The 27,227-nt window shown below is 37.9% G+C and overlaps 1 protein-coding gene and 1 non-coding gene across 2 annotated transcripts in view; one reads left to right on the forward strand and one right to left on the reverse strand.

Annotated features, from left to right (window-relative positions):
• Positions 1 to 569: 569 nt before the first annotated feature.
• LOC149287187 (small nucleolar RNA SNORA35) lies at positions 570 to 699 on the forward strand. Its single transcript, XR_016277509.1, has one exon. It is a non-coding gene; the product is annotated as a small nucleolar RNA SNORA35 (small nucleolar RNA).
• A 15,781-nt stretch (positions 700 to 16,480) lies between these two features.
• The window catches only part of LOC149287188 (junctional cadherin 5-associated protein-like), a 48,552-nt gene continuing 37,805 nt past the window's right edge, over positions 16,481 to 27,227 (reverse strand). The window contains exons 2-3 of the mRNA XM_089493182.1: positions 21,314 to 21,332; positions 16,481 to 19,991 (exon numbers count right to left, since the gene is read on the reverse strand). Of these exons, the coding sequence (XP_089349308.1) occupies positions 16,481 to 19,991; positions 21,314 to 21,332 (3,530 nt within the window). The remainder of the gene's footprint in view (positions 19,992 to 21,313; positions 21,333 to 27,227) is intronic.

A 27,227-nucleotide genomic window follows, 5' to 3' on the forward strand; every position in this document is an offset into this window, starting at 1 on the left:
CAGTGTGCATCAGGGCCTATAACAAGCACATGGGTGGAGTTGATCTGTCAGATCAACTCCTACAGCCCTACCTCATTATGAGGAAGACAAAGGCCTGGTACAAGAAGGTTGCAATTTATCTAATGCAAATTGCAACCTATAACGCTTTTTTGCTGCACAAAAAAGCAGACACTGGGCTGAAGCTGTCTTTTTTGCAGTTTCAGCTCAAAGTAATTTCAGGTATCTTGTACCGTGATGCACCTGGTCCCCAAGTAGTGATGGGAACCAACAGAATTGGGGCTACCCATTTTATTTTTAAAATCCCCCCTACAGCAAAGAAGCAGAATCCCCAAAAGAGATGCAGGGTATGCTACAGCAGGGGGCAAAGAAAGGACACCACATTTTACTGTCCAGATTGCCCTGGAAAACCTGCACTCTGTGTCGGTGACTGCTTCAAGCTGTATCACACAGTTTCCCATTTTTTATTTTTTTTTGTTCCTGCTCCATTTTTGTATTTTTTTATATTTTTTTTTTGTTACATTTACTGTTTTTTAGCTTTTATTTGCTCCTCCATTTTTAAGCGTTTTTATTTGCACTGTCAAGTGAACCCTGTGTCCATTCCGTGGCATGAGGGACCACTTAAGGTGCTAGATCAAATCCCTTCTTGGAGATAGGCCAGGCTTTCTTGTAACCTGTCCCTACTGATAGTTGGGTACAAGCATTTTTCTTTACCCAGATGTAAAATTCCTACTGAATTTGAATTGCTCATGTTCCAAATGTGGCCCTTTTGCCCCCAAACAATCTGACAAACCCATGCATGTGGGGTATCAATGTACTCAGGAGATGTTGCTGAACACATATCGGGGTGTTGTGTGACAGCAACATATACCAGGAGCTGTAATTTCACACCTGAAGTACAAAGTATGTGAAAAAAACACCAAAAACAATTACTATCACAAACTTTGACAAGGGTTGGTGGTAGGATTTGTGCATGGAAAGGGTTAAACTATCAGCATCTAAAATACCCTGGGGTGTCTAGTTTTCAAAAATATATGGTTTGGTGGGGTAAATTTAATTTGCTGGCTTCAAAGATGCCCCAAATACCACATAGAGACAGAATTACCAGATTCAGAGAAAAATGGTTTTGAATTAGCAAAACTCTACTTGTACTTATTGCCCCATAACGTGTAGAAGAAAGCAAAAAAACATAAAAACATTGGGTATTTCTAAACTCGGGACAAATAGTAGAATCTATTTAGCAGGTTTTTTCAGTAGTTTTTTATGGTGAATAAAAGATTTTTCAAATAAAAGTGAGAAAATTAGTTTTTTTTTCAATTTTTCGTCATATTTTATTATTTTTATTATAGGAAATTACATCATATGAAAAAAATTATGGTGTCTGAAGAAAGCCCTTCTTGTCCTGAAAAAAACAATATATAACTTGTGTGAGTTTAGTAAATGGGTTAAGAGAAAACTACAGCTAAACACAAACACCGCAGAAACGATAAAACAGCCATTGTCACGAAGGGTACAAAAAATAGAATCAGCCTTTGTCACGAAGGGGTTAAGGTAGTTTCTCCCCCTGGTTGCACGTGTTTGTGGTGTGGCAACGTCTGCTACCTCCGCCGGTGTAGCCAGCTTACGCTAGGGCCTTGTGTCTGAGTTCTGTAAGTCCGCTGCCAAACGTCTAGGACTGACAGTTGTTTGGATGCTTTGCCCTGGGGTGAAACAGGTGAGTGGGTCGCCAATTGCCCACTCATTCGCCTTTTCCATTTCCTTTTCCATTTCCATTTCATTTTTTTCCATCTGTTACACAACCTACCAAACATAACACACACAATAACACATATAACACAATGACATAACACACATAACACATATAACACAGTGACATAACACATAACACATATAACACAGTGACATAACACATAACACATATAACACAGTGACATAACACATAACACACATAACACACACATGTACAATTCACAAATCACAAGGACCTTTCCTCCTGTTATTTGCCCTGGCCTTCACTTCTACACTCACTAGCATTAACGCTATAACTCACACTTCACCCTATAACATTTTTCCATCCACATAGCTGCCAACAGACCCAACTTTTTCAGGGACAGTCCTGCTTTTTTCCTGTCCCATCAAATTTAGCTAAACTAGGTATGCTAGTGCACATAGGTATAGCTGGGTAGGGTAGCACTACAACATTAAATAAATATAATAAAGTAAATAATAATAAATATAACTTTAAAATAAAATTCAATAAACCCTTAAAAATTAAAATAAAATTATTATTTAGACATAATACATCTTTAACCAAAACAGTGCACTGCTAATAATCTTAAAAATAACCGTACATTAACCCTAAGCTATTTTTTAGTTCTTGTCCAACATTTTTCCATTCGCATACCTGCCAACACACCCAACATTTTTGTGGACAGTTCTGCTTTTTTCCAGTCCTGTCCAGTAAAAGTTGGGTTGTTGCAAAGTATGCCATTATAAATAGGTAGCAAATGTTAGGCATGTATTACAAGTGGTCCAAAATCAATTTAAAATAATCCCTATTCTTTTATTAAACATCTATGGATGTGTGATTGTGTATGATAAACGGAGGCCAAGTTCCTTGGAGCATTTGTCTAGGTCATTTTGTGTACAGTACACCTCGGCACGTGTGTGCAACTCTATTGGCCGTTTCGGCAGGGGGCTAGCCTGCCATCAACGAATGAGGCGCATTCTGCAGTTCTGCAATTCATTTGTTGATGCCAGACCAGCCCCCTTCCAGCGACCAATAGAGTCGCACACACGTTCCTTCACGGCGCGAATGCATCTGCTGCTGCTGCTCCGATGTGTTCTTAACCCTGTATTAACCCCTGCTACGCACCCGGGAGAAAACGAAGATGAAACGAGCACGAAGAATGGCCACGAATATTTGCTCGAAAAGAAGACAGGAACGGGCGACTATTCGCGGAATACGAAGTTTTTTTTTCTCCGAAGACGAGTACGAAGACGAACACGAAGAGCCCCCTGGTGCCCAAGTCTAGTGAGAAGGAGGCAAGGCTTTACCAAGACTTTGTATGTGACCTTGTGACCTATTGATAGCTATTTATGTAATTAATGCATTTAGAAGACAAGGATATATTTTTTTTACAAAGTTTGACATGTATACACATTTTTCTGCTGTCTGTATGCACAATATTGTGTTTTTGTAGGCCTGTAGAACACTTGCTCTTGCCCAGCAAACATTCTAAACTTCTAGGATTGAGGAGTATAATTGGAAGGCAAAAAGGACATAGGGATTTGGTCCGAAAACACTGCATGACCCTTCTAAACAGGGGTAACTGGCCCACACAGAGAACTGACCTCAACCCTATCGAACACCTTTGGGATAAACTGGAACCAAGACCCAGGCCTTCTCGTCCAACGTCAGTGCCTGACCTCACAAATCCTCTACTGCGTGAATGGGCAAAATTTCCAAAATCTTGTGGAAAAGCTTCCTAGAAGACTGGAAGCTGTTATAGCTGCAAAGGGGGACCATGTCTATGTCTGTATGTATTTACAATACAATGTCATAAAAGTCCCTGATGGTGTAATGGTCAGGTGTCCCAATACTTTTGTCCATATAGTGTAGGGGCGTCCAACCTGCGGCCCTCCAGCTGCTGCAGGACTACATCTCCCATCCTCCTCAGCCAGCCCCTTTGCTGAAAGAGCATTATGGGAGATATAGTCCTGCAGCACCTGGAGGGCCGCAGGTTGGATGCCCCTGATATAGTGTATATAGTTTTAAAAAACAGTTCTATCTTGAACTCAAGTACTTTCTTTAGTATATCAATAAATCAGCAAATAAAATATGTAAAAACTTGCTAAATGTTCCCACAAATGTTCAGAGGTCATTTTTTAGATATGCTACCAAGACACATGTATAGATGTTCTTAAAAGTCTCGTGGATATGCACCGCAGAGATAAATGTCTGTTTATATACCACATTGTTACACATGGGATGTAATCTTTAGGGTTGTGTGACACAAAGCATTGTATGCTCACATCCTGTTCCTGTTTGTTGCAAACATTGCCATGTCTGAATATCTTTGCTTGTAGTTTTCAGATTTTAAACAAGCCAAATAGCCAGATTAAATCTGTCTGCGAAAAGTATTCTAAACAAATCTACGGGTCAAGCTGAAAGTTACCTCCAGTGATAACCCCACATCCTCAAAAAGATGGCATCAGTATAATTGTGATAAATTATAAATCATACACCAAAACATGTGTTAATCCAGATTATGGAGTAATGATAAACAAACCGCCACCGTTGTGAGTTGAGTGAGTTAAAAGAGAAGAAGAGGTTTAATCACCGGGGCTGTCTTTGGGGGCTCCTTGGTTCCCTTTCTTAGGACAAGTGGGGGTCCCGCTCTCCCTTGTGCTTCTGGAGTCTGTATTTGTGAAAAAAGAGGAGACCTGAGATCTGATTATGAGTTCTTCTTATGAAAATATGTGTGTTGGAGAAGAAAATATTATGTCAGTTTGCATTCTTTTTTGTTTCATATCCACAGGTTCTATCTATTCAGAGAAGTAAGTCACCCCAGAGACAGATGGATAAAAATAATTACTATATCGGAAACTCTCCAATAACTGACAGGTGGTTCTCATCCACAGTTGGTTTAGAAGCAGTGAACCAGTAGGCCGCGTGTTCTAGTGGTTTATTGACAGCTATCAATATGTACGTTATCATCTTCTTGATAACCGTGTTCTGTAATAAGTGGCACATTTTAAATGACACGGGTGTGTCGATTCAATAATATCACATATACCCTCGGGTAACACATTTTTACTTTAGATGGAGGTACGGGGCACTGGCCGGGGCATTGGCCTACTCACTGACCCGTAAAACCTTGGCCCCAAAAATATGGAACTACCTGTAAAATCAACTCCGTTTGAATGTATGGATCTGTCACACAGCAACCAAAAGCCCATAAACATGAGCAGAAGCTGAAGCTTCACCTTGGAGCTGAAATTGGAAAGAGGTGAATTAAAATGAGACAACGGAGGGAAGGAGTGGAGTAATTCAAATGTTGATAGACTCAGTTTTGTTTTTATCAATTATCACTTTGATTATGTTATTATTTTATTATGTTCAATGTTCTTACATTTGGAAGCAGCTGTTAACACAGAACTTTAAGACCCTGCAAATCCTTTTGATGGGCTTTAAAAGTTTAAAGTGCATCTGCTGCATTTTCCCAGCATTACATTTTGCGGTTCTATACACAAAATAAACCAACGGCAAAAATAAGCAAACCTTATGAGAAATCCGCCTTATGTGTATAGCTTGGGAGAAGCCATCTCAACTTCCTGTCCTTGGTAATTGTGTGATTATTCCTCCTCTTTGTTATCTCTCCATGTTGTTAAGTTGCTGATTGCTATTGATTGGTTCTGGCAGCCTTTGTGGGTGGAGTGAGAAGATAAAAGTCTGATTTGTCTTAGTCTATCAATTCTCGTCTTGAATATATGTATTGTAAGAAGCGCTGCGTAAATTGTTGCCGCTATATTAACCCCTAAGATTAACCCCTTAATGACAAAGCCTGTACATGTACAGGCTCAAAATGCATTGTTTTCAATGGGTTTAGGGATCGCCCATTGTCCTTAATAATAATAATAACAATCTTCCAAAGGTCTGTGCTTCCTTTAGGTTATTTTTCCGATAACAAAACATTTCTAGAGCAATTGCACTGCTAACAAATCAAAATCTGTGTATGCAAATGAATTCAGTCACTGTGACAGTTCTTCTTTAAGGAAGAATGATATCCTGAAATTTGAAAATGTATGTTGACATATGTTGCAGAGGAAGCTTGGTTTATATGTGTGTGGGTGAGTGCAATAGAAGAGGTTGTTGAGATAAGAGATTGTTACAACAGATTGAGGAATATGAATGGAATTTGTGGGATGAGTTGCTGGAACGGAAAAAAGGGAGATAAGAGTGTACACAACACCTAAAAAATATCTTCACCACTTAATTTCTTCAACACATTAAGTATATTTCAGCTTTACCATTAAATGTGCAATGCTTGATGATCTTTCTCAATACTTCCTACATTTTATATTGCAGAGTATTTATTAAGAATAAACGTAAATCCTGTTATTTTAATGATAATGTTGTTCCTTTACAAATTTTAGTATATATATGAAAATTAATATTTCTGTAACAAATCCCATCCTCTTCTGTTAATCTGTAACTGTAACTGAGGACAGAGGTGGACAGTCCCTGGATCATAGGTCTACTATAGTCTGGGTCTGGAGTCATATGCTCTCTGGATTCTTCTGCTCCACAACCCTTTTGGGTCAAGAATAGGAAGGTTAGGTAGAAGGGTTGAACTTGATGGACTTAGTCTTTTTTCAACCTTACGAACTATGTAACTATGTAACCCCTGGTTGTGCGATGGAGGCGCCTGTAGTCCTCAGCACAGACCTCTGCCTTATTATAACTGGTCCAGAGTTGGACTCTGATGCTGGGGTCCAGGATATAATGTCATGTCCTAGCACAAATCCCACTGGAGGAATCAATATGGTAAAAGTCTATGGTAGAGGCTGCATATATCTATATCACGACCTCCAACCAATGGGAGGGAAAGGGGGGAAGCTACTCTGGGCCCCTAGGGTTATCTGGGGTCTAAAGCAGCTGCCCCTTTTCCCCTGCATTAAAGACGGCATTGGCTCTTTACTCTTAAATAGCTTTCCATGAATGCAGCTACCAGACTACATAAAAGTCACAATTTTGGATTGTATTATTGGATGATTAAAAACTTCACATGTTTCTTGACCCTTTAATGTGAGGAACAAAGACCTCTCAATTAATGCCTAACAAAATGTGAGCTAAAGGAATATGTGGTGTTAAGGCACTCTCCCACCCAAAAAAATAAATAAATCTTTGTCGTGGCTTTTATTTGGGTTAAGGTTCCCCTTTTTAAAAAAAAAAAAAAAAAAAAAAATGTAGGAGGAAAGAGGGTGAACCAGTGGTATTTTGACTGATGGTCTTTGAGTATTTAAGTATGGTTGCACTCTGGGGCTTGGGCCAAGAGTGCTTTATGGTTATAATGTTTATGTTGATATTAAGTACCGTATTTGCTCGATTATAAAACAAGGTTTTTTTTCAGAGCAAATGCTCTGAAAAATACCCCTCGTCTTATAATCGAGGTCGTCTTCTCATCAGACCTCAAAAAAATGTCCACTGGGGCCAGGCTGCTTACCGGTACTTTGGTCGAGAGCAGCATCTCTTCTACTAGCAGCAGGAGAACAGGAAGCTAGCAGAGTGTCACATAATTCTGCCTCCCCCCCCTTCCTCTGGGGGCGGGGCTAGAGAAGTTGCTCGCACAGCCGGGCCCCTGCAGAAGTCTTCGAGTGAGAGATCTGCAGTTCAGGTAAGGGGGTGGGGGAGGGTTTTTGAGCAAGTATGTGTGATTAATGGAATGAATTAGTATTTAAATGTTTGTGAATGAGTGTGTGTGTGTGATAGCATGGATGTGTAAGGGTGGTGGTGGTAGCATGGCATAGGGAGGCTGTACTCACACTACTATCATCCCCAGGTTCCAGCATGTACTGGCTGCCTTGGCTTGATAGGAGTGTGATTGTTGTTAGCAGTTATATATATATATACCTCCAGAAATGCCTTTTAACCCCCTATATGCCACTCTGCCCCATGATATGCCTTTTAACCCCCTATATGCAGAGTGGCAAATAGGGGGTATAAGGCATTTCTGGGGGCAGAGTGGCAACCCTGGGGGCAGATGTGCATAACTGGGGGGGCAGGTTGGCAAATAAAAGGAAATAAAAAAATATATATTTTTCTCAATCATAGCTTTTATTAAATATGAAAAAATTGTTTACATGAATTAATATTTACTGGTAAAACTTTTTTTCCTATAGGGTAGTCTTATATTCAGGCTTTTTGTTTTTTTCCTAAATTAATATTTAGATTTTGGGGGCTTCTTATAATCAGGGTCGTCTTATAATCGAGCAAATACGGTAATTGGTTGATGTTACATTGTAAGCTAAATAAAGGACCACGGCCTGTTTCTCCAATTCAAGTAGTCAGTGTTTTTATTTATTATAATATGGTATGAGTTAAAGCTGGTTTATTTTGTTGGTGCATATCCCTTACAATCACATGCATAGAAAGACAAACACACAGGGCCGGCCTTTGGGGTGTGCGACCTGTGCGACCACACAGGGCGCCACACTCCAGGGGGCGCCGCCGCCGCCACGGAGTCCTCCTCCGCCGCCGCCGCGGGGTCCTCCTCCGCCGCCGCGGGGTCCGCTGCTGCCCCCTCTGCATCTAAATGAAAACATTGTTGTTTTTTTTTGTTGTTGATTTTTTAACTTTATTTAACATCCTCCATGTTAAATAAAGGGTTTTTTTTTTACTTTATTTAACATGGCGGATGTTAAATAAAGTAAAAAAAAAACAACAACAAAAAAAAACAACGTTTTCATTTATGTGCCGGGCAGGGGCGCCGAGCGGTTGCTCGTGAAGCTCTCAGCAACCGCTCGACGCCCCTTACTCTGCGTGACTCTGTCGCGGTGCCGGCATCTCATGTTGAGCGCCGGACTATTCCGGCTAGATGTGGACCTCCTTGCCCTTTTGTGCCTAGAGGGATAGCAAGTAGACCCCACTGACGAGGCCAATGAAGGCCGAAACATATGTCTGGGGTTGTTGGTTCCCTCGTGCAGGGGATATTTGAATCACATTTCAGTTCTGGACTGCTCTGGGGGCAGGATAAGCCTGATATGTTGATGAAGATTTTTCCTTTGTAATGGCATAAGAGAGCTAAAACTTGAGATGTTCCCTAATCTATATAGTCCGGTGAATGTAAATCAGACTATATTATTATCCTCAAACAATTTTGCATGTGAAGTCTGTTGTAGCATTTTATTTTGATTTTTTATTACTTAATTGTTGTAGGTATATTTATACATCGTTGCATTTTGTTAAAGTAGCACTATATAAATGGAAAGATCTATGAAAAGACTCAGGGGAGGGCTGGCAAGGGGTCAAGCAGGTAGTTGCCCTCTGGGCTGCTCGGACTTGAACATTTTGGACCACTGACAGCAGCCTGTTCGTATGTTCATTTGCAATTCCACATACAGCCACTAGGGTGTCTAGAGGCACAAAGACTATAAGGGACATTTCGATGCTGATTAATCTTTTCTGCTTTACTTTTACGGGCTTTCATTGCATAACTTTAAGAGAATGTGCATAGCACAGGGCTGATTAGAGGCTATTACGTATTGTCTACCAAATGTTAGTAAGGACCCTATATTAAAGGGTTACTTGCCAGGACTTGCACAGCACTGAATGGCGCCAGATCTCCGGTGGATGCATCTCAAAGTATTGATCTTCTCAGTGTCAGTGGTGTTGGCATTATTCACTCGCCTGGTGCTTGCGTAGCAAAATAACTTGACTCTATTTGTGTAAAAGTTTACTTTCTCTGACACAACAGAAAAGCAACAATATCAAAGGAAATGAAACACTAAAAATTGCTCACTATAATAAATAACGTAAACTATGGGAATGGAAAATGGTCAGTCACTCTTTACTGACAGTATTTCAGTCATAGGTGGGGCTGCCAGCTATAAAAACATTTTAAGAAAAATAATTTAAAACTTGACGCAGGGCCAACTATAGCCCTGTGGAAAAAAAAATTCCAAACAATTTTGTATTTTTCCCAAAAGGTTAAACCCTTATACACATGGCCCCACTTATACGCAAATGCCTGGTACGAGTATAAATATGGCCGTGCACATCCAGCCATCAGCCATCACTTATGTCAAGCGGCTGCTGGCTTTAAAATGCCAGGGCCACCTTGTCTTTGTCCGGCCCTGCTTGTACAATTTTATTTTTATTTTTTATATATATATAAATACGGCAAATAAATCATCTGTTTATTAAACTTGTGGTGCTAAGAAATGGATACAGAGCAGAGCTGGTTACAATCTCTTTGTCATTATTTTTACTAACATTATCTTTTGCAGACTAGAAATGTTAACATCTGAATTTGTACCCTAAATACAGTGACGTTATTATTTAGACACATCTACAAAGTTTTTTCTAAACTTTTTAAATAATTAAAATCTAAAAAAAATATAAAAATTAAAAAACAATTATATTTATACATAATTATAATTATATATTATAATAATTATTATAAAAGCAGATGTTAGGCGTAACAGGGTAATCTTCCTCTTACAGGTTTATTAGTAAAAAAAAATATTTTTTATTAATTTGTATATATGTGTTTTGTATACGGCACCATGTGAGTGATATCTAAGGGTTAAGATATTCTTTCTCGGTGGCTGGCCATACCCCCCATATACTTGCCAAAACATTTCACAATATGTGCTTGAGTATAACCAGACTCTAAAACCTAGAAAGTATTTGTGAAATGGCATATGTATAATGCAGGGATTAAGGCAGGCCAGTAAATCGAGAGATATTGTGGAACAATTCCAGAGAATACTTAATGAAAATGGAATGTTTTTCTTTAAAAAAAAAAAACCTCCACCGAACTACCCTGCGTTAGGGGGTGTCCACATGATTGAAGTGAGATAAGGCCAGAGCAGGCATTCTCACACAAAGCCAAAACCGACATTGAATAGAAAATCTGTGACTTGTGATTATGTTACAATTATGGTATAAATCAATAATCTTGATAAGACTCAAAACAAATATACTGTATTTATTACATATAATATTTTTTATTTGGCAACCTGTGGCATGTGTACACATTAGAAAAATAGACCATATTTTGTAAAAAGCAATAGATAATTTGAATTAGCTTTTTTTTGTTTGTTTTTTTTTTGTTTTTTTTTCGCGTACATATTTGCCATACAAATAATTTTGTTCCTACAGCATAGAAAACAAAATAGGTCACATCAAGTGCAAAATATCAGTGGCATTTCTGATCAACTAAAAAGCTTACATATCATTTATACACATACTCAATGCAATCGTGTAATGATTATAGATTTCATTAATTCGTTGTTAAGTAAAAAAATAGTTGTAACAAGAAAAGTTTCAATGATATTGTTTACTTTATAAATACTACCCATTAACAATATTAATATGAAGCAGCTACTAAAGGCTAGGGGGCATAGTAGTATTTGTTATCTACCGACGGACTACAAGTCCTATGATGCTTTGCTACTCCTACTCTCATATTAGGCATTATGACCAGCTACATACCATTTCACACAAATGGGAGAGTCATTATGGAGCGAACCCATCTGCCGGAAAATAAGACTTCAAATAATAATTAATTTCCCGCCCCCTAAATGTTTATCTAGGATATCTATATCAGAGATATTAAAGCGTCCACAGCAACAAATACCAGGAGGCATAATTCCTAACACTGCCCTGCTTGCACCTAACCACTTTTATATGTGACTTTTACATCTAGGTACCTATCAACACAATTTTGTGGCACAGTGAAAGTAATTTACTTGCATAAAAGTTTTCCAGGTTGTTGGGTTCTTGAAATGATCTATTTTTCACGTGGCTGAGTTTAGCGTTCTTGTATCTCCAGCCTACCCCATTAACCATTTGATGAACGTTGTGTTCTAGGATACGTACCAAAGAACAATGGATGTATGCATGTTTTGTGCTGCATAAGGATGTTAGGTTAATAACGTTAACCCTTTAAAACATTAAATAGCTGATATTAAGGAATAAAACATTTCTGACTATTAATATTTGTATTGTGCCAGCGATTTCTACATGGCTACATACAATAGACAAACAATTCTTGATTAATATAACTCTGAAAAAGACAAAAAAAACAGGCACTTATAATTGCTGGACAATGCACAGGACAGACATTTGCATGTATTAAGAATATATTTCAGGACTGCGTGGCCTCGAAACACACACCTAGTATAGCTTATATTTAAAGGCTAAATGCAATGCTCAACATGTTTAAAATAATATATGTATGTGATCATCTAATGATGGATTTCATTATTTCAAGATGACGTGGTTGATAAGTAAAAATGCATGTTAGACATAGGTTCTACATAAATCAAGTAAGACATTACTTATTACGAATGTACCCAAAACTAAAGAAAAGTAAAGAGAGGGCCGTTATCTAATGGTGGATAACTAAGCAAGTAATGCAAAGCTAAACATATACCTGGAAGATATGGGATAACAGTCTGCTGGAAAGCCAGTACTACTGCGAGCCTGAGAAAAGCTGAGAGGGGCTTCAAGGCAGGACTAGTCAGACTTTATGATATATATATATAGTCTTACCAGCTGTCTTACTCCCTCACAATGTTAAAGCAATGGGAAGAAAATGGATTACAGTGTTATATCTCATAAAGAAGAGCTGTCCTCGTGGACATCCTCTACTCCTACATTTAGGACCAACAACTAACTCTTTATAGAACATGGATATAGCAGTTTTATTGAATGCGGATGATTAGACACATTTTGGCTTCATGTTTTATTTTTGGACATCATTTTGGATTTGTTCACTAAAGCTGGAGGATGCAGTTTTTACTCCCTGACTTCACTATACTTTATGAAGGGCCAACGATGGGAAGTCTTGCAAGAATTGTGGAGCTGGCCCTGTGTAATGCATATTTACATTGATGAGTTGTCTCTAAAGATAACCTGAACTATGCATTATACAGACCCAAGCAAGTTTTTCTTGTTGAATAAGCTCACTGGAGTTGGTCCTTTATAATGGATGGCCAAGTTGATTGACCTGAAACTGCAACTCTACTGCTCTCTACTCACTTTAGTGAATAAACCTAGAAGATCATTCATTGTGGTCTTTGCTGGGCTTTGGTTCACCGAACTCAGGCTCTAAATGTAATGGGGATATAACTAATATCACTAATAGATTTAATTACAGATACATTCATGTCTTTTCTTTTTTTAATTAAAGAACAAAACATTTTACCTGTGCACTAATATTGCAAATCTATATCTATTTAATATGTCTTCTCCATACATCTTCACATAAAGGCCTCAAGCTACGTAACTATATAGTAGCGCCACCTATGGGTTTGATCACTAAACAACATCATGGGTGTAATAAGGCTTTTTTTTTTTTTTTTTTAAATCGAATTGATTTGTAATTCTTTGAGGACTTGTTACTGTTTTTTTTATACTCATACTTATACTGTTCTTTATACTCATCCTATCTGTTGAAGTGTGCTAAAATTAGGTAAGATCTATGTGCAAATTAAAGATCTCAATCAATACTTTGGTTTGCCATACCGGTATGTGGCATTGAACGAACAGGTCTGAACATTAAAAGATATTATGTGACTTGAGATAATGTCATGTTCTTAATAAACTCAGCTCTCGTATCCTTTGTATCTACATAAGTAACTTCAGTGAAAACAGTTGTAACAGTTTACAGTGCACCATACAAATATTCTGCGCTATATGAAACAGATTATACAAAAATGCGTTATAATATGAAACTCTGTTTCATGTTTTTAGCAAGGTGCATTATTAAAAAAAACTAGTACAACTGCCTTAGATATGTCTGGAATTCATCTAATTGTCTTCTTTCGATAATACATCTGGAATATGCATATGTATGTGGAACGCTGCCTGCTTTTATGCCACACTGGCCGGAAAAAATCTGGTTGCCAGATGAGTGTAACGAAGTTACCCTCATGCCCTGCCTAACTATCTGGCACTCCAGAGGTTAATTTTCCTTATACGTTGATAAGTTGCTATATGTATATGTATGTATATATATATACCGTATATACAGTATATATATATATATATATGTATATATATATATATATACACACACACATATATACACACATATATACATACAGTATATATATAGATAGATAGATAGATAGATATCCCGAAGCCAGATATACTTTTTGTAAAGGGATTTAACTGGTGCCACAAAACGTAATCAGACAAGGCAAGTGTTGGCAGGTTTGTGAGTTAGAACTTAAATGTATCTGCTGGGCCATTTTATTGCCACATTGTCTCAGTTAATCTTAAAGATCACAGCGCAGCAAGAATATTTTTAGAAGCAGTTATCTCTTTCACATAACAAAGCAGATTTTTTGGCTCTCCCCTTAGTTCTTAGATGTGTAATAATAACGTGGCTTGTTGGTTTTGTGGCTCTGTCCATTCATTGGCTAAAAAGCCTTATTTTCTAGAAAGTATTTTTCGTGTCCGTTTGGATAGAACGAGTTATACGTCGTATTCTTGTGGAAAATTTCAAGGGTTCTGACATGTCTGCTCTCCCTTGAGGTTCCTTCTGTACAGAGAAATTACGCACATCAAAGCTTGTTTCTCGCGGTAGAATCGCTTGTCAAAAGAAATTTGCTTATTTTGTATACTATTGGTGCCCACGCTCTGTATTGTTGGGTGTATGTATATAACTACAATAGAATTGAATTTATTAAAATACAAAAAAGGGGTCAACGTTTCTACCCACCCATTGGAAGCCTTTATCATCGCTTGATAAAGACTGCAAGGGTTAGAATACTTATCACCTTTTTGTACATACTCATTCTGTATTAATTCAAAGACAGTAACAGTTCTCATCCATAAAATCTAATATTTTTTGAAAAGATGTTTCTCTCCAACAGGATACATTTCCAATTAGGTCTATTCATCCTGGCAAGGCAGCTGTTTGGATAACATTCTTGAATCCCTAAAACTAGTTTTTTTTCAACCATTAAAATATTCTGTCATTCAAAAAGCATTAATGAAGTCCAATTATTACGGAACGTTGCAATCTCGTTTCATGTTTTACCACCTGATTGTAATGCGGCAATGTCTAAAAAACCCATTTAGCAACAAAGGCATAACAAAAGCAAAATAATGATGATAATTATAATAATCTTAAAGTATTTTTCTAATAGACAAATAATAATCTTCAAAGTCCTATGCAAAGTGTCAGTGTGTATACATTCAGATTATGTAGAGTGTTAAATAACTATTTGCCTGCATCGTTAAAGTTGTGCACGGTTCAATGTTACATTCAAAATGTACAACAGAATTGTATCAGGAGTTCCGAAAAACGCTTCTAATGTGAACTGCATTGGTCAAAATCAAAGTAATGTGCTCCAAGTAACTCTGATTTTTTTTCTTTCTCGGGGTTATATCTTATATGAGTATATTGTGAATAATAATGTTTTGGCAGTATTAAAGGCAGTATATACACGCCATTAATAACTTTTACAAAAAGCCCCACAATTCTCATTTGATTTCGCTGATAAAAACTTGGCCTCCGATTCCAGTAACTTCATGTTTCTTGACATCACGTGCACACGATCCACACACTAAACTCTTTCCACTCTGGCTGGGTCATATGCATCTGCAACATAAAACAGCAGAGAAGTCAGTGAAAATAATCTTACAAAATTGTTAGATTAGAACAAGCACAATTCTGCTAAAAAAAGAAGCTAACACGGGGACCTGGGAAAGCAGAGCTTCTCCTGGAGACTTTGGGTCAAACCCGTAGCGTTCCCAGGTACGGTAATGAGAAGACAAATTATTAAATGGGGAGTCCCATGGAAGTATTTTATACAGTAATGTAGGCTGGCATCCACAAAAACCCGGTTTATCAACTTAATTGTTCCAATAAACATCTCTTATCTGCGGACCTGGTGGCTGCCATTGTTGTCAGTTACATAGTTGCATACATAGTTGAAAAAAGACGTGTCCATCAAGTTCAGCCTCAGTGATGTGATATTTTGTGTAACATTCACTGCACAATCCCCACACTGAGATGATTCTACTGTCTGACTAGGTGATTAAAACTGGGTCATTCTATTGTTTCCCACAAGCAGTATGATAAGGAGTCGGGGTGTTGTCTAGTAGATTAGAAGACAACAGAGCTAGAACACATTCAAATGATTAATATGGAGTTGCTTGGAAACATTATTTTATGCAAAAACTAGAACTTTTTTTTTTTTTTTAAAGAAAACAGCACAATAGTTTTGAAAACATAATTTAAATCTGATAAATGTAATAAAAAGATCTGAGTTCCTCATCACAGTTTGTTCTTTATTCTGAGATTCCACTCCAATCAATCAGAGCCATTCCAGGCTCACTTCGGGTGACTACAGCAGCCGTGCTGAAAACTATTCCCTGGGAACGCTGGTAAACCAGTACGACTTGACTGGGGGGGGGGGCAACTAGGAAATATTTGCCAGCCGTGGCAGATTATACATTTAGAGGGTAATCCCTGGTACGATAATGGATCCATCTGCTACACTGCCTCAAGTCAGATCAATGTAGGCCTGCAAATATTAGTGATATGGGTTTGATCTATACAACATTGTTAAAAAAAAAATAAAAAAAAAAATGATTACTTTTTACATGGTTGGAAATGTCCTGTTTTTCAGGCTGCATTTTTAACTTAATATTCTATATCAATAGTTTGCAGTGAAGGTCATGGCATGAATTACACCAATTCATAGAGTATATATATATAATAAGATAGCTTCCTCATTACATAGTTAAAAACACAGGAGTAAAAATAGCATGGGAGATGTCATTTTTCTTACCAGTAAATGGCAGATTTAAAGTTTCCCTGCTCTTTGTGTTGATTAATAAACTTTCGTCAAGAGATATAACCCGTTTATAAATGGAACCCGCTGAAAATTTATGCGGACCCGAATCCTGTTGTCTGTGCAAGTGCTTGTCGTCATCTATTTCATCGCCTGAATCTGTGCTTTTAATGCTTAGTCTTCTTATTCGCGATACCGAGTCAACTTCCTTCATTCGAGCCAGGCGATCCACAGCTGTGCGAACCGGTGTGGAAGCAAGCTTTCCTTGTAATGTTTCAATCATTTTCGATGTGTTCCTCAATCTTTTCTCAGCACTACGGGAAACATTCGTTTCACTATTTGGAGAACAAACCAAAGGTGCCCGGAGGCTTTGATCAAGGTTTACTAATTTCTGTGTGGCTCCTTCTGCGTCTGAAGTGGAATGAAGGCCATTGTTTGAAATTCCTGGGGTTTTGCTTGTAGAAAAGGATATTTCACTGACTTTATCTGTGTCTTTTACCTCTTTGGAGACCAGAATTTCTGGACTTTGAGTTTCAGAACTCTCAGTAGAGACTAAACTGTCATCTGCCACCTCAATTCCCAGAATTCTGGCGGCTCTTTCAAAAAGCGATTCATTCTCTAGGATTTCCACACCTTGATGCTCTTCATGAAGCTCTCCATTATGGTTTGCACTGGCCAAATGTTTGGTCAAATCCGGAACAGAAAGACCATGGCTTTTATCGGCAAGAGAGAGCTTCTTTAATGTATTATCATCAATCTGGCCAAATCTGGTGGAGGTCATTTTCTCAACATCCACAGTTGGTCTTTCAATGCAATTTTTGTTTTCTCTGAAATGGTATAAATTTGTTACAGCAAATTTGTCATGGTCTGCTTGAATTGAATGTGTTTTGATTTTCTTTTCAGATTGGTCCACATGGGTTATAACAAAGTTATTTGTATGTGTGATGTTACCACTTCTTTTGTGTTTGATGTGTAGTTCTGTCTTTAAGCATTCATCTAACGACTTTCCCGACTTACTTCTGAAATCTTTTATTTTGGCACATTTTTGTAATATAGCCCCAGACTCTTTATTATCATGTATTGACCTTTCTGTGCCTCGACTTTCCGATTCACTGTTATCTTGAAGCTCGAACAATGGAATCTCTTGTATTTCTATCACATGCTGATGGAGATTTATCATTCCATTCTTGGGCACGTTGGTTGTTGTAGACAATTCCATTGGAACACCTTTGATTTGCTCCTTTGCTACATTCTTGTCACCATCACATGTACGTTCTTGTTCTTGAAATTCTTTATTTAAACTTTCCAGTTCACTTATTGCATCCCAGGGTCGGCGACTAACTGGTTTTAAAAGAAACTGACCAAAAACTTCTTTTTTATTGCAAGGATTTCCATCCTCTAGCTCATTCTTACCACATGCCATGTTTCCTTTTTCATTTGTAATCTCGTTAGAAAATGGAAGCCTTTGGCATGCCTCTGTTTTATTTACATTTGTCATTAATGAAGATGTCCTTGAAAATGCACTGTTGCTGGAAGGATTGAGACTCATTTGGCCTTTCATACTGAACATGCTGAGTCTGCCATTTTCTGTAGGAAGCTTTGAGTCGACTGGCCCAGTAACAGGAACACAGTGAGATTTCAAGCATTTATCGTGCAACTCATTTGTTTTTGAACTATCGGAACGTGGTGAATTTTGTATATCTGTAAAGACAGTTTGAGTTTGCTGATCCTTGTACTGATCACCTGGCCAAGAACCAGAATACACAAGTTCTCGATGTTTCCTCTGCTCTACAGATCTGAGGTCACTCGCTTGTTTATTTTCCTCTGTTTTGGGCTGTGCTTGTTTTAGTAGCTCTATATTATTGTTCATGCTTCCTGTAAGTGTTTGTAGCTCTAAGTCACTGGAAGACGCACTTAAAAGCGTTTGCTCATGCAGACCCTCGTTGGTGTGTTTTAACATGTTCATCCTGACTGTGCTGTCTGTGAAATCTTTGTTTTTCTTAGACATTTCTGGTGCATTTGAATCTGATTTTACCGGAATAGAGACCAAGCAAAATATTGTTTCATTTAGCCTTCTCTTTGAACTCTTTCTGTTCTGGAGATAGGCCTCAGGCTCAAACTTTCTCACTTTTGTTACAGTTTCACATGCACTGTCAGAGTGTGTCTTTTTTAGTGAAAGCTTGTGATTAGGTTCATGCTCGTCTGGTAAGCTACATGCTGTGGACCCTTCTCTATGTTCAGGCAACGAATAACACATCTGATCAGGGATTGAAATGTGCAACCATTGTTTGTGCTTGATACCTTCTCTTTTTACATTATTATGTCCCGCATTTTTGGAATTCGTAAAGGCACTGACTCTGTCTCTTTTCTGAAAACTGGTTTCCTGATTTTTAGATTCTCTTAATTCCATGCGCTTTTTACTACACTCTTGCTTTTCTGTATCTTGTCCACCTGCAAAATGCTTTATACGAGGGTCTTCAAAAGAAATATACTGTACAGATTCTCTACAATTGTCCGCATGCCCATGTTTGGCCAGTTTATTGTAAGGAACGAAATTTCCTGGGTAGCTTATAGGTGCTTTATTACTCGTGCTGGTTTTCTCCACCAGGTGATTTGGGTGACAGTGGTTGGCAGTGGTAGGCACTTTATTAAAATATTGATTAGTAGCATGTTGAAGAGGTGGAGACTTGTAAGACGGGGGTGGTATGTAAATTGGCGGTTCAAGACCTGACTCTTGAAAACAACTGTCCTGGGGTGAGTCAAGAGAGCTGGAAAGGGATGGGCGATCATCTTTTTGATTATCCGGACTTCCATTGGATTCAGCTGCCCCCCACGTTTGCTGGTGAAGTTCATACGAAGGAGGTTTCAATGGTCTACTGTACTTGGGCTTTGAGAACGAATTACGTCTACAGTCAGGATTTACTATGCATTTGTCTTCCTTCTTTTGAGAACCGTCACTAGCGACGGAGTGGACTTCTAGGCGCCTTACACTGTCGGGTGAAATAACTTTTGGCAAGGACTGTGATTTTAACTTATTAGCACGCCCTAGAACATTGTCTCCAAGTGAACATGAGATGAATTCTTGTAATGTTTTTTCACTGTGTCCATCTGACAAATCTCTCTCATTTATTTTCAAATCTTTCGTTGTGTTTTTGTTTACATTTTCTGGCTGCTCTTCAAGTGTCTTTTTCCATTTCTTATAGACAGCATTGTTCCCTGTGTTTTCCATGTTTTGAAGGATACCACTATAACTTTCTTTAGCATTTCTGTCTATGTTACTGCACTCCTGTTGTCCTTCAGAATCAGGTGAGGATATTATTTTGCCTCCTGCCACTCCATCATCTCTGTATCCTAATAACACACTGAAGTCCTGGCCTCTTCTTCTCCAGTACTGAACATCTTTATCAGTCTTCGTCCAATAAGACCTTTCCATTTGAGTTTTGTCGGGGATCCTACAACAAAAACAACATGTTTAAATAAAGTCTTCAGAAATGGGAAGTGTATTGAGTTGTAAAACTCATAGAGCCATCCTAAAGATCGCTGGGGTGGATCACTATATCACAAACACTGCTATAGGCCACACATAATCATTATAGATATGTAAAAAAACATATTATAAGGCTGTCAGGACCTTAATTTTATAACATATCATAAAAGAGGCAGCTTTCATCATGGCATCAGTCCTAAAGGGCTGCTTATGTTGGGAAAGTGAATAATTGAAGCTTTAGAAACTATGCCATAGCAAAAAGCAAAAAAAAATAAATAAAAATAAAACAATTTTTTTTTTTAAACTTTTGGCTGATCTACGAGGATATAGACCTAAGGGATTATATTAATAATGACTGAAACTAATTAAAAAGAGAGAGATCATCCTAAAATATATCATATCCATAGTTCTGCCTTATCACAAGACGGCGGGACATGTAAAGTTACGTGGCCTTGCCCTCAGATTTCTCAGAACTAAACTCTTGTCTCACCTCTAATCACGCTCCCAACCAAGGTGTCTGGCTTTGGACACCTTGAATATTGGAGGGTACAGCCATGTAAGAAATACATTACTGAGAATTCAGTGTATAATGAGTATGGACACAAGAGTGAGCAGGCCCATTTACCACTTTGGAAACTATTAAATATAATTGTAAACATGCAGTGGCATTTTAAGAACAAATTCTATGATAGCTAAAGAATTCCAACCAGTCAATGGGAGAAAGGAATCTAATCAAACCTACACTATTTACTCTGTTAGAAAAGATAAGAAGGTTAGCAGAAGGATGTGCCATATCGTAGAAGGATGTGCAAGGGCAGCGTACACCCTCCAAGCTGAGCACATAAGAGGACTGGCTGTGTTATCCTAAATATTGGAGTGAAATCTGTCTCTAAGGAAAACATTTCTCCTCCTGCATGTGCAAGAAATGAAGTGTGCTCATTAAGGAAGGTAGGGTTAGGTTGGGGGCTGAGGTCCGCAGGTGTGTGGATTCTGATAAAGGGCATCTAGCAGTAAACGTGCAGTATTGCAGTTTTTTCATGTCCAAAAAAACTGCAGTATTACTTCAGAAAAAACTGCAGTAATTTTTCGTAAGGATCAATGCACAAAAATAATGATCAATGCTACAGGAAGATGTCCTGGGATATTTTCAGTAAGCTTAAGTTCTGGTAATGGTAGGGTTTGACAGCCAGTGGGTTATTATACAGTATATGGTGATAGTATAATATCAGGCACCATTGTAAAGAAGATGATTATCAATAATTGTAAACAGAGCCTAGGCTGAGATACCTGGCACGCAGCGTTGGACCTTTAAAAATAAAGTACAAGAAGCTATCACAGTCTGTAATAACTTGTAATGTTCTCCCACCAGCATAATTCCATCTTGGTACGTCACAAGAGTTCAAGATGAACTTCAATGCTTGTTTACTTTTCAGCACACATTTGTAATGTATTTGAGTGTAAGTTACATTCAGACATTAATTCTATTAGTTTAAAAAATAAAACATAAATTAATAAATTTAAACCTAGTCTCCATTTCTTGATTAAATATTTCAAGAACTCTTTTTACATGACCTACCTTACTTACTTTCCAGATCATCCAGTGTGGACGTGAGGTTTATTTATATATTACTTTTACAAACTATTGTATCTAATGCGATTTTTGTTTTTAAATAAAAATAATTTATTATCAAAACTCCCACATCAGAATTATTAAATGTTAAAAATAATTTAGGTTTAGTGTCCAGAAATTAGCCATTCACCATTTCACTTCACATCTCTGCCACCAGCAAAATTACAACTGACAAAAATTGGATTTGACACAAATAGGACATGCATGTGTGCAGATTTTTTTTCTGCATGTTAAAAGTGCATGATGGTTAATACTTCACAAATGGTTTTGATTCTTTAGATGATTTCAATGATGTTTTGGCTACTTCTCTAAATACTTCAAAATTCTACACTGTTTAAACTATCTGTAAATTACCTTTCCAATGCAGACTAAATAAACCATCATTTGCTTTTACATTTTTAAATGTAATGGGCATGAATGAAATGTTGGTGATAGAAGGTTCAGTGTGGCCCCAAGCACATTGCGTGCGTGGGTTTCTTTAGTTGGGGTGGTTTATGACCCTGATTCAAATGGGAAACCAAAGCAACTAAAAGAGTATCTTCCCTCCCCATGTTTATAGAGGGTACATCAAGCTTGGTTCATGTTCTGGCTCAGAAACCTAGTTAAACACATTTGATGATGCTGTGAATGAACTAGGGGAGCACAGACTGAGCGCATGCTGTGGTCTGGGCTCTATTAATCAATTAAGTAATTCAAATTCAATGACCTGTCCAAATTCCAGACTAATGGGAAAAAAACAAGCACTTAAACCATACTCACTATTATTCAACTAACAGAGCACTAGTCAAGTAACAAGTGCTGACTATTAAAACATACGCATACACTAAACATACACATATGTTTAGCACATGTAACTCTGAAACACCTGATATTTAATGCTGTTTCTCTAATCTCTCATGAGAGAGATCGCCCTTGATAAAGACCAATTAGGTCAAAACATTGGGGACCTCTCTGCTTTCCTGTCTCTCTCATGTTTGCCTAAACAGCCATGTAAGTGCTTTATACACTTTTACTTGTTTTTTTTTAAAATAAATTATATACTTTTTTCACTATTTAGTGATTGTGTTATGCATTTTTTGAGTACAACTTCCATTAGATTTCCATTAGAAACCACATGCAAGATTTTATTGCTTAACTTGTTACAATGTTGCCAAGTTAAGAGATTGTTTCCCCAATGATTGACTGATCAGAAAGGTGAATTTACATAATTGGTGAAACAATATCCTACTTAACTTTGCAACAAAATAAAAAGGTGAGAATTTTTTTAGTCCTATTTAAAACACATTATCCAAAAGGCACCAAACACACAAACCAGCTAGTTAAGGTGGAAATGCAGCTTAATATTTTTGTTTCTCTCGACAGCCTGTTGGCTATATCTGAAATTGTAAAAAAAAAAAAAAATAAACCACGAACAGCCCAAGAAGTAAGTGCCCACAAGACAGGAGTACATTTTTAAGCACTGTTGTTAGTCCTGGTAGACTTCAGACCAATACGGAGCAGACATACTTTAGATCCATTCAAAACTGTTATAAGCTCAATGCTCTAGACCAGGGGCGTCCAACATGCGGCCCGCGGGCCAAATGCGGCCCGCGAGAGCTCGAGGTGCGGCCCACGTAAGATCGGCAGCCAGGGCAACCAATCTTACGCGGGCCGCACCTCGAGCCCTGCTACAACAAGAGCCCTGCTACTTACCTGTGGGAGGGTCTTTCACGTGACATCACATGACTCTGCTCCAGTCCTGCTTCCTCTGTGCAGTACCAGAGAACGCAGAGGGAGGCTGCGCCCACTGCTGAAGTCTGTGAGCGGCATCGAGAAGCTGCAGTGCAGGTAAGGGGGTGGGGGAGGGTGTTTGAATCAGTTTGATTGAGGGAATGAATCTGTGAATGAATGAATGAGTATATGAATGAATGAGTGTGTGTGATAGCATGGATGTGTAAGTGCTGGAACCTAGGCATGATGGGACTGTGATTGCTGTTAGCAATCACACTCCTACCATGCCAAGTCAGCCAGTACATGATGAAACCTGGCTAGCTGCCCCCTTGTGTATTGATGCTGCCAGCAGTATGGGGTCTGCACATCACTTACAGCCACCCTGTACCAGCATGTACTGGCTGACTTGGCATGATAGGAGTGTGATTGCTAACAGCAATCACAGCAAGCACAGTCCCATCATGCCTAGGTACCAGCATTTACTGGTTGCCTGGGTATGATAGGAGTGTGACTGCTGTTAGCAATCACACTCCTATCATGCCAAGTCATATTGCAATTTTTTGTTGTCCAATTGTGGTGTGTTACCTACTATTATAAAAAATGTGAGTTTTTATTATTTTTAAAGGTGGGGGTCATTTTCGGTTTTCGCTAAGTGAACCGTGAATGTTTTGGTCCAGAATTTTCATTTTGGTGCATCCCTAGAATAAATAGAACTATTTAATTTTTAATTATCCTGAATCCTGAATTTGTAGTCACAAAACTTTCTAGGCCCAGGAATCAGTGAGAGGAAAAGTAAAGGTTTTGTGTTATTTACTTTATTTTAATAAGCATATTTTATTAAAGGCCATATTTTCTCACAGTGAAAAATCAGTGCGGTCCTCCCACATATACAATTCTGATGAAGTGGCCCACTGCAGAAAAAACTTGGACGCCCCTGCTCTAGACTGTAAGCTTGTTTAAGCAGGGCCCTCCTCACCCGTTGTCTCTGTTGGTCAATTTGTTATGTCTTGTCTACCCATTGTACAGCGCTACGGAATTTGATGGTGCTATATAAAACAATAAATAATAAAATAATAATAATATGCATACAGGTTCAGAAGCATTTTGGGTCCTTCATGAATGTAACCCAAATTCCATTCTTTAGCGGTGATACATAAAATAAAAAAGGTACAGTGGGAGCTGTAACCTTCTGCCACAATTGGAGGAACCAGGTTCTTCCGCCTTTCAATCAGATAAAAGATGGAAAATGTTATGCATTTGAGAACACACTGTGCAAATTGACTTTCCTTGTGGAAGCATGAAATCGACATCTGCCTGAAAGAGTAACAGGCATTGTAATACAGAGTGTGTTCATCTTATCAACCGACATTGCCTAAACAAATATATTTGGCAAGCACTTATTTATGAGTGATATTGGTACACTGGATCTTAATGCGTTCCCATACTAACTCGTAGAATGCGGTTTGATTAAAGTGTGATTAAGGCACAGTAAGAGGTAGAGGTATGTTTAACATCAGAATGTAACTATATAGATTATAAACAGTACCTTACATGGTGAACTCTGCAGGACAAGAACATGTGAAGCTACTGATTGAGGGTATATTAACAGCATAAAAGAATAAACATGTCTGTGATAAAATACGAGCTAGATACTAATCAGCATACGCAACCCGAGGCAGACATGTACACTTTGATATAAATAGGTTACCTACAACTTAAGGGGTCTCATAGTATGATAAAGAGTGTAGAGGGGAAATACACATAAAATGAGTTCCATGCACGGAAGGGGGGTGAAATTCATAGAATAATGCAACAGTGATTGCCAATTGTTTTAAAAAAAATATTCCATTAAAAATAAAAAGTGCCAGGGGTCTAGGCGCATTTTCCCTTTGGGACATCGGTCTGATTTTTGTAGTTTTTCTATAGTTAGGTTTATAAACAAACACATTACACTTTATGTAGGGAAACCTACATTTTTTTAAGCAGGAGTTCAGTTATTAGTAGATAACAAGTCTAGGGCAAGCTGTACGTCTGATCACATGAAACAGTGCTAAAAACACACAAAAATCTCCATATTATTTCCCCTATAAATTCCAAACCAAACAGTAAAAGATGGTTTTTGATTGGCTCAGGAGTTGATTGCTGCAATTTCATGCCACCACGACATAAATTGTTGACTCCTGGTGTCCACTTTGGCAACTATGTATCACAGATTAAACTCGGTCAGAATAAACATTACTAAAAACATGTAACTAACATCAAGAAATAACAAGAAATCTGCACTGCGGTGCCATATTGTAACGAGTCAATACAGAAACATGTTGTGGAGACCAATCAAGTTACCTAATATCGTCACCGCAAATTTCATTGTAAAAGTAACTGAAGGCAATATTAGCATTCAGACCTAATGTTAAATCCGGGAGGAAAAATGTTTTCTTGCAGTTTTTATTTTTTTTAATATGGTAAAGTCTTCTGTCTTTCCTAGGTACGCTAGAAATTAATCATCCAGAGAGAATTACTGAATATCATTTTTGACAAGTCAATTTTATCCTTGTCAAGTAACATAAAAAGTGAATGTGCTGCACTTAGAAGGACATCCTTTAACCCCTTAAGTTCAACTGTAAACCCCTATCATGTTTTGTACCCACATCAACCATGTATTTTGTTTTGTTCAGGACAACTCTGGCTTAGGAAACTATTCTCATTTATATACGCTATAAGATATTAGGATTTTGGCAAAAACAACCAAAAACCCAAAATGACAAATACAGAAACAAAATCTTAATTTGCATTCAACAACATTTTCTGGACATAGACAAATCCCACATACACAGTTATGTCATGTTTTGGGATGTTGGAGGAAATTTGAATATAAAGATTTCTGTTTTTCAAACCTGGAATTCTTACCAATCGATTCACTGACCCCATGTCTCATTTGAAGCACTATGTTGGTCCCATATTTGAACTTTACTTCCAAAGTTGGTGGTAAAATAAATCTCAGTTTTTAAAAAAACTTGGCAAACTTGCCCTCAAGAGCTTCATGGCAAATAGTTGGGGGGAAGAACACTAATGCATATGGAGGAATTTCCAATGGAGACCTCACAAAAATGTAAAGAAAACCACCCAACTATCATATTTATATGATGTCTGGAGTGTCCCTTAAGCATGAATTAAGCAAGTCCCAAAACAGCTGGCTCCTACATAAAACAGAACATGTATGAGTGATTGATGAAGAACATATAATGTTTTCCCAGTCCATTCTTTCTCTGTTCGGCTGTTATAGCGCTGAACAGTTTTCATAATGCCTACGTAGTTCATTTGTAGATACCAGATGCAAGAGAAGTCAGATAGTTACAAAGAACACTGAATAGATTATACATACCAACAAAGAATCTGTATTTAATATATTGACACACAGAGTTCCAGGCCTAGACCTTTGTAATGAAATAATGTAAAGTGCTTGGTCCTCGCAGTATATGGACAGATAATTAAGAAGCTTATTATAGTAACACCCTAGTACTTTATATCCGCAATGGCTTAGCATATCCACACACAAAACCTTGGCGGACAAGCTGTAGCTTCATTTATTTGAGAATTAAAAATAGATCCGCACAGGAATTACGGTTAGGGAGACCCACTGGATCTTAATTGCCTGCCTAGTTTTAGAGAAACGCATATATTTTATGAACATTTTTTTTTTTTTGCTGAATAAATATTTCACAAAATGCCATTATGCCACCTAAGCTATCTGGTTTGCTCCATATATCATTTTATGCAGCAGTGCTGCGTGTGGTTGAGAGAATTTATTCATAAATGCTGATTTAACAAAATATATTATTTTTACTGTAACAAACTCGATAT

This window comes from Sceloporus occidentalis, unplaced genomic scaffold, assembly GCF_023333645.1.
Source record: "Sceloporus occidentalis isolate IW3139 unplaced genomic scaffold, rSceOcc1.0.p SCAF_63, whole genome shotgun sequence".
In the NCBI taxonomy this organism is placed as follows: Eukaryota; Metazoa; Chordata; class Lepidosauria; order Squamata; family Phrynosomatidae; genus Sceloporus; species Sceloporus occidentalis.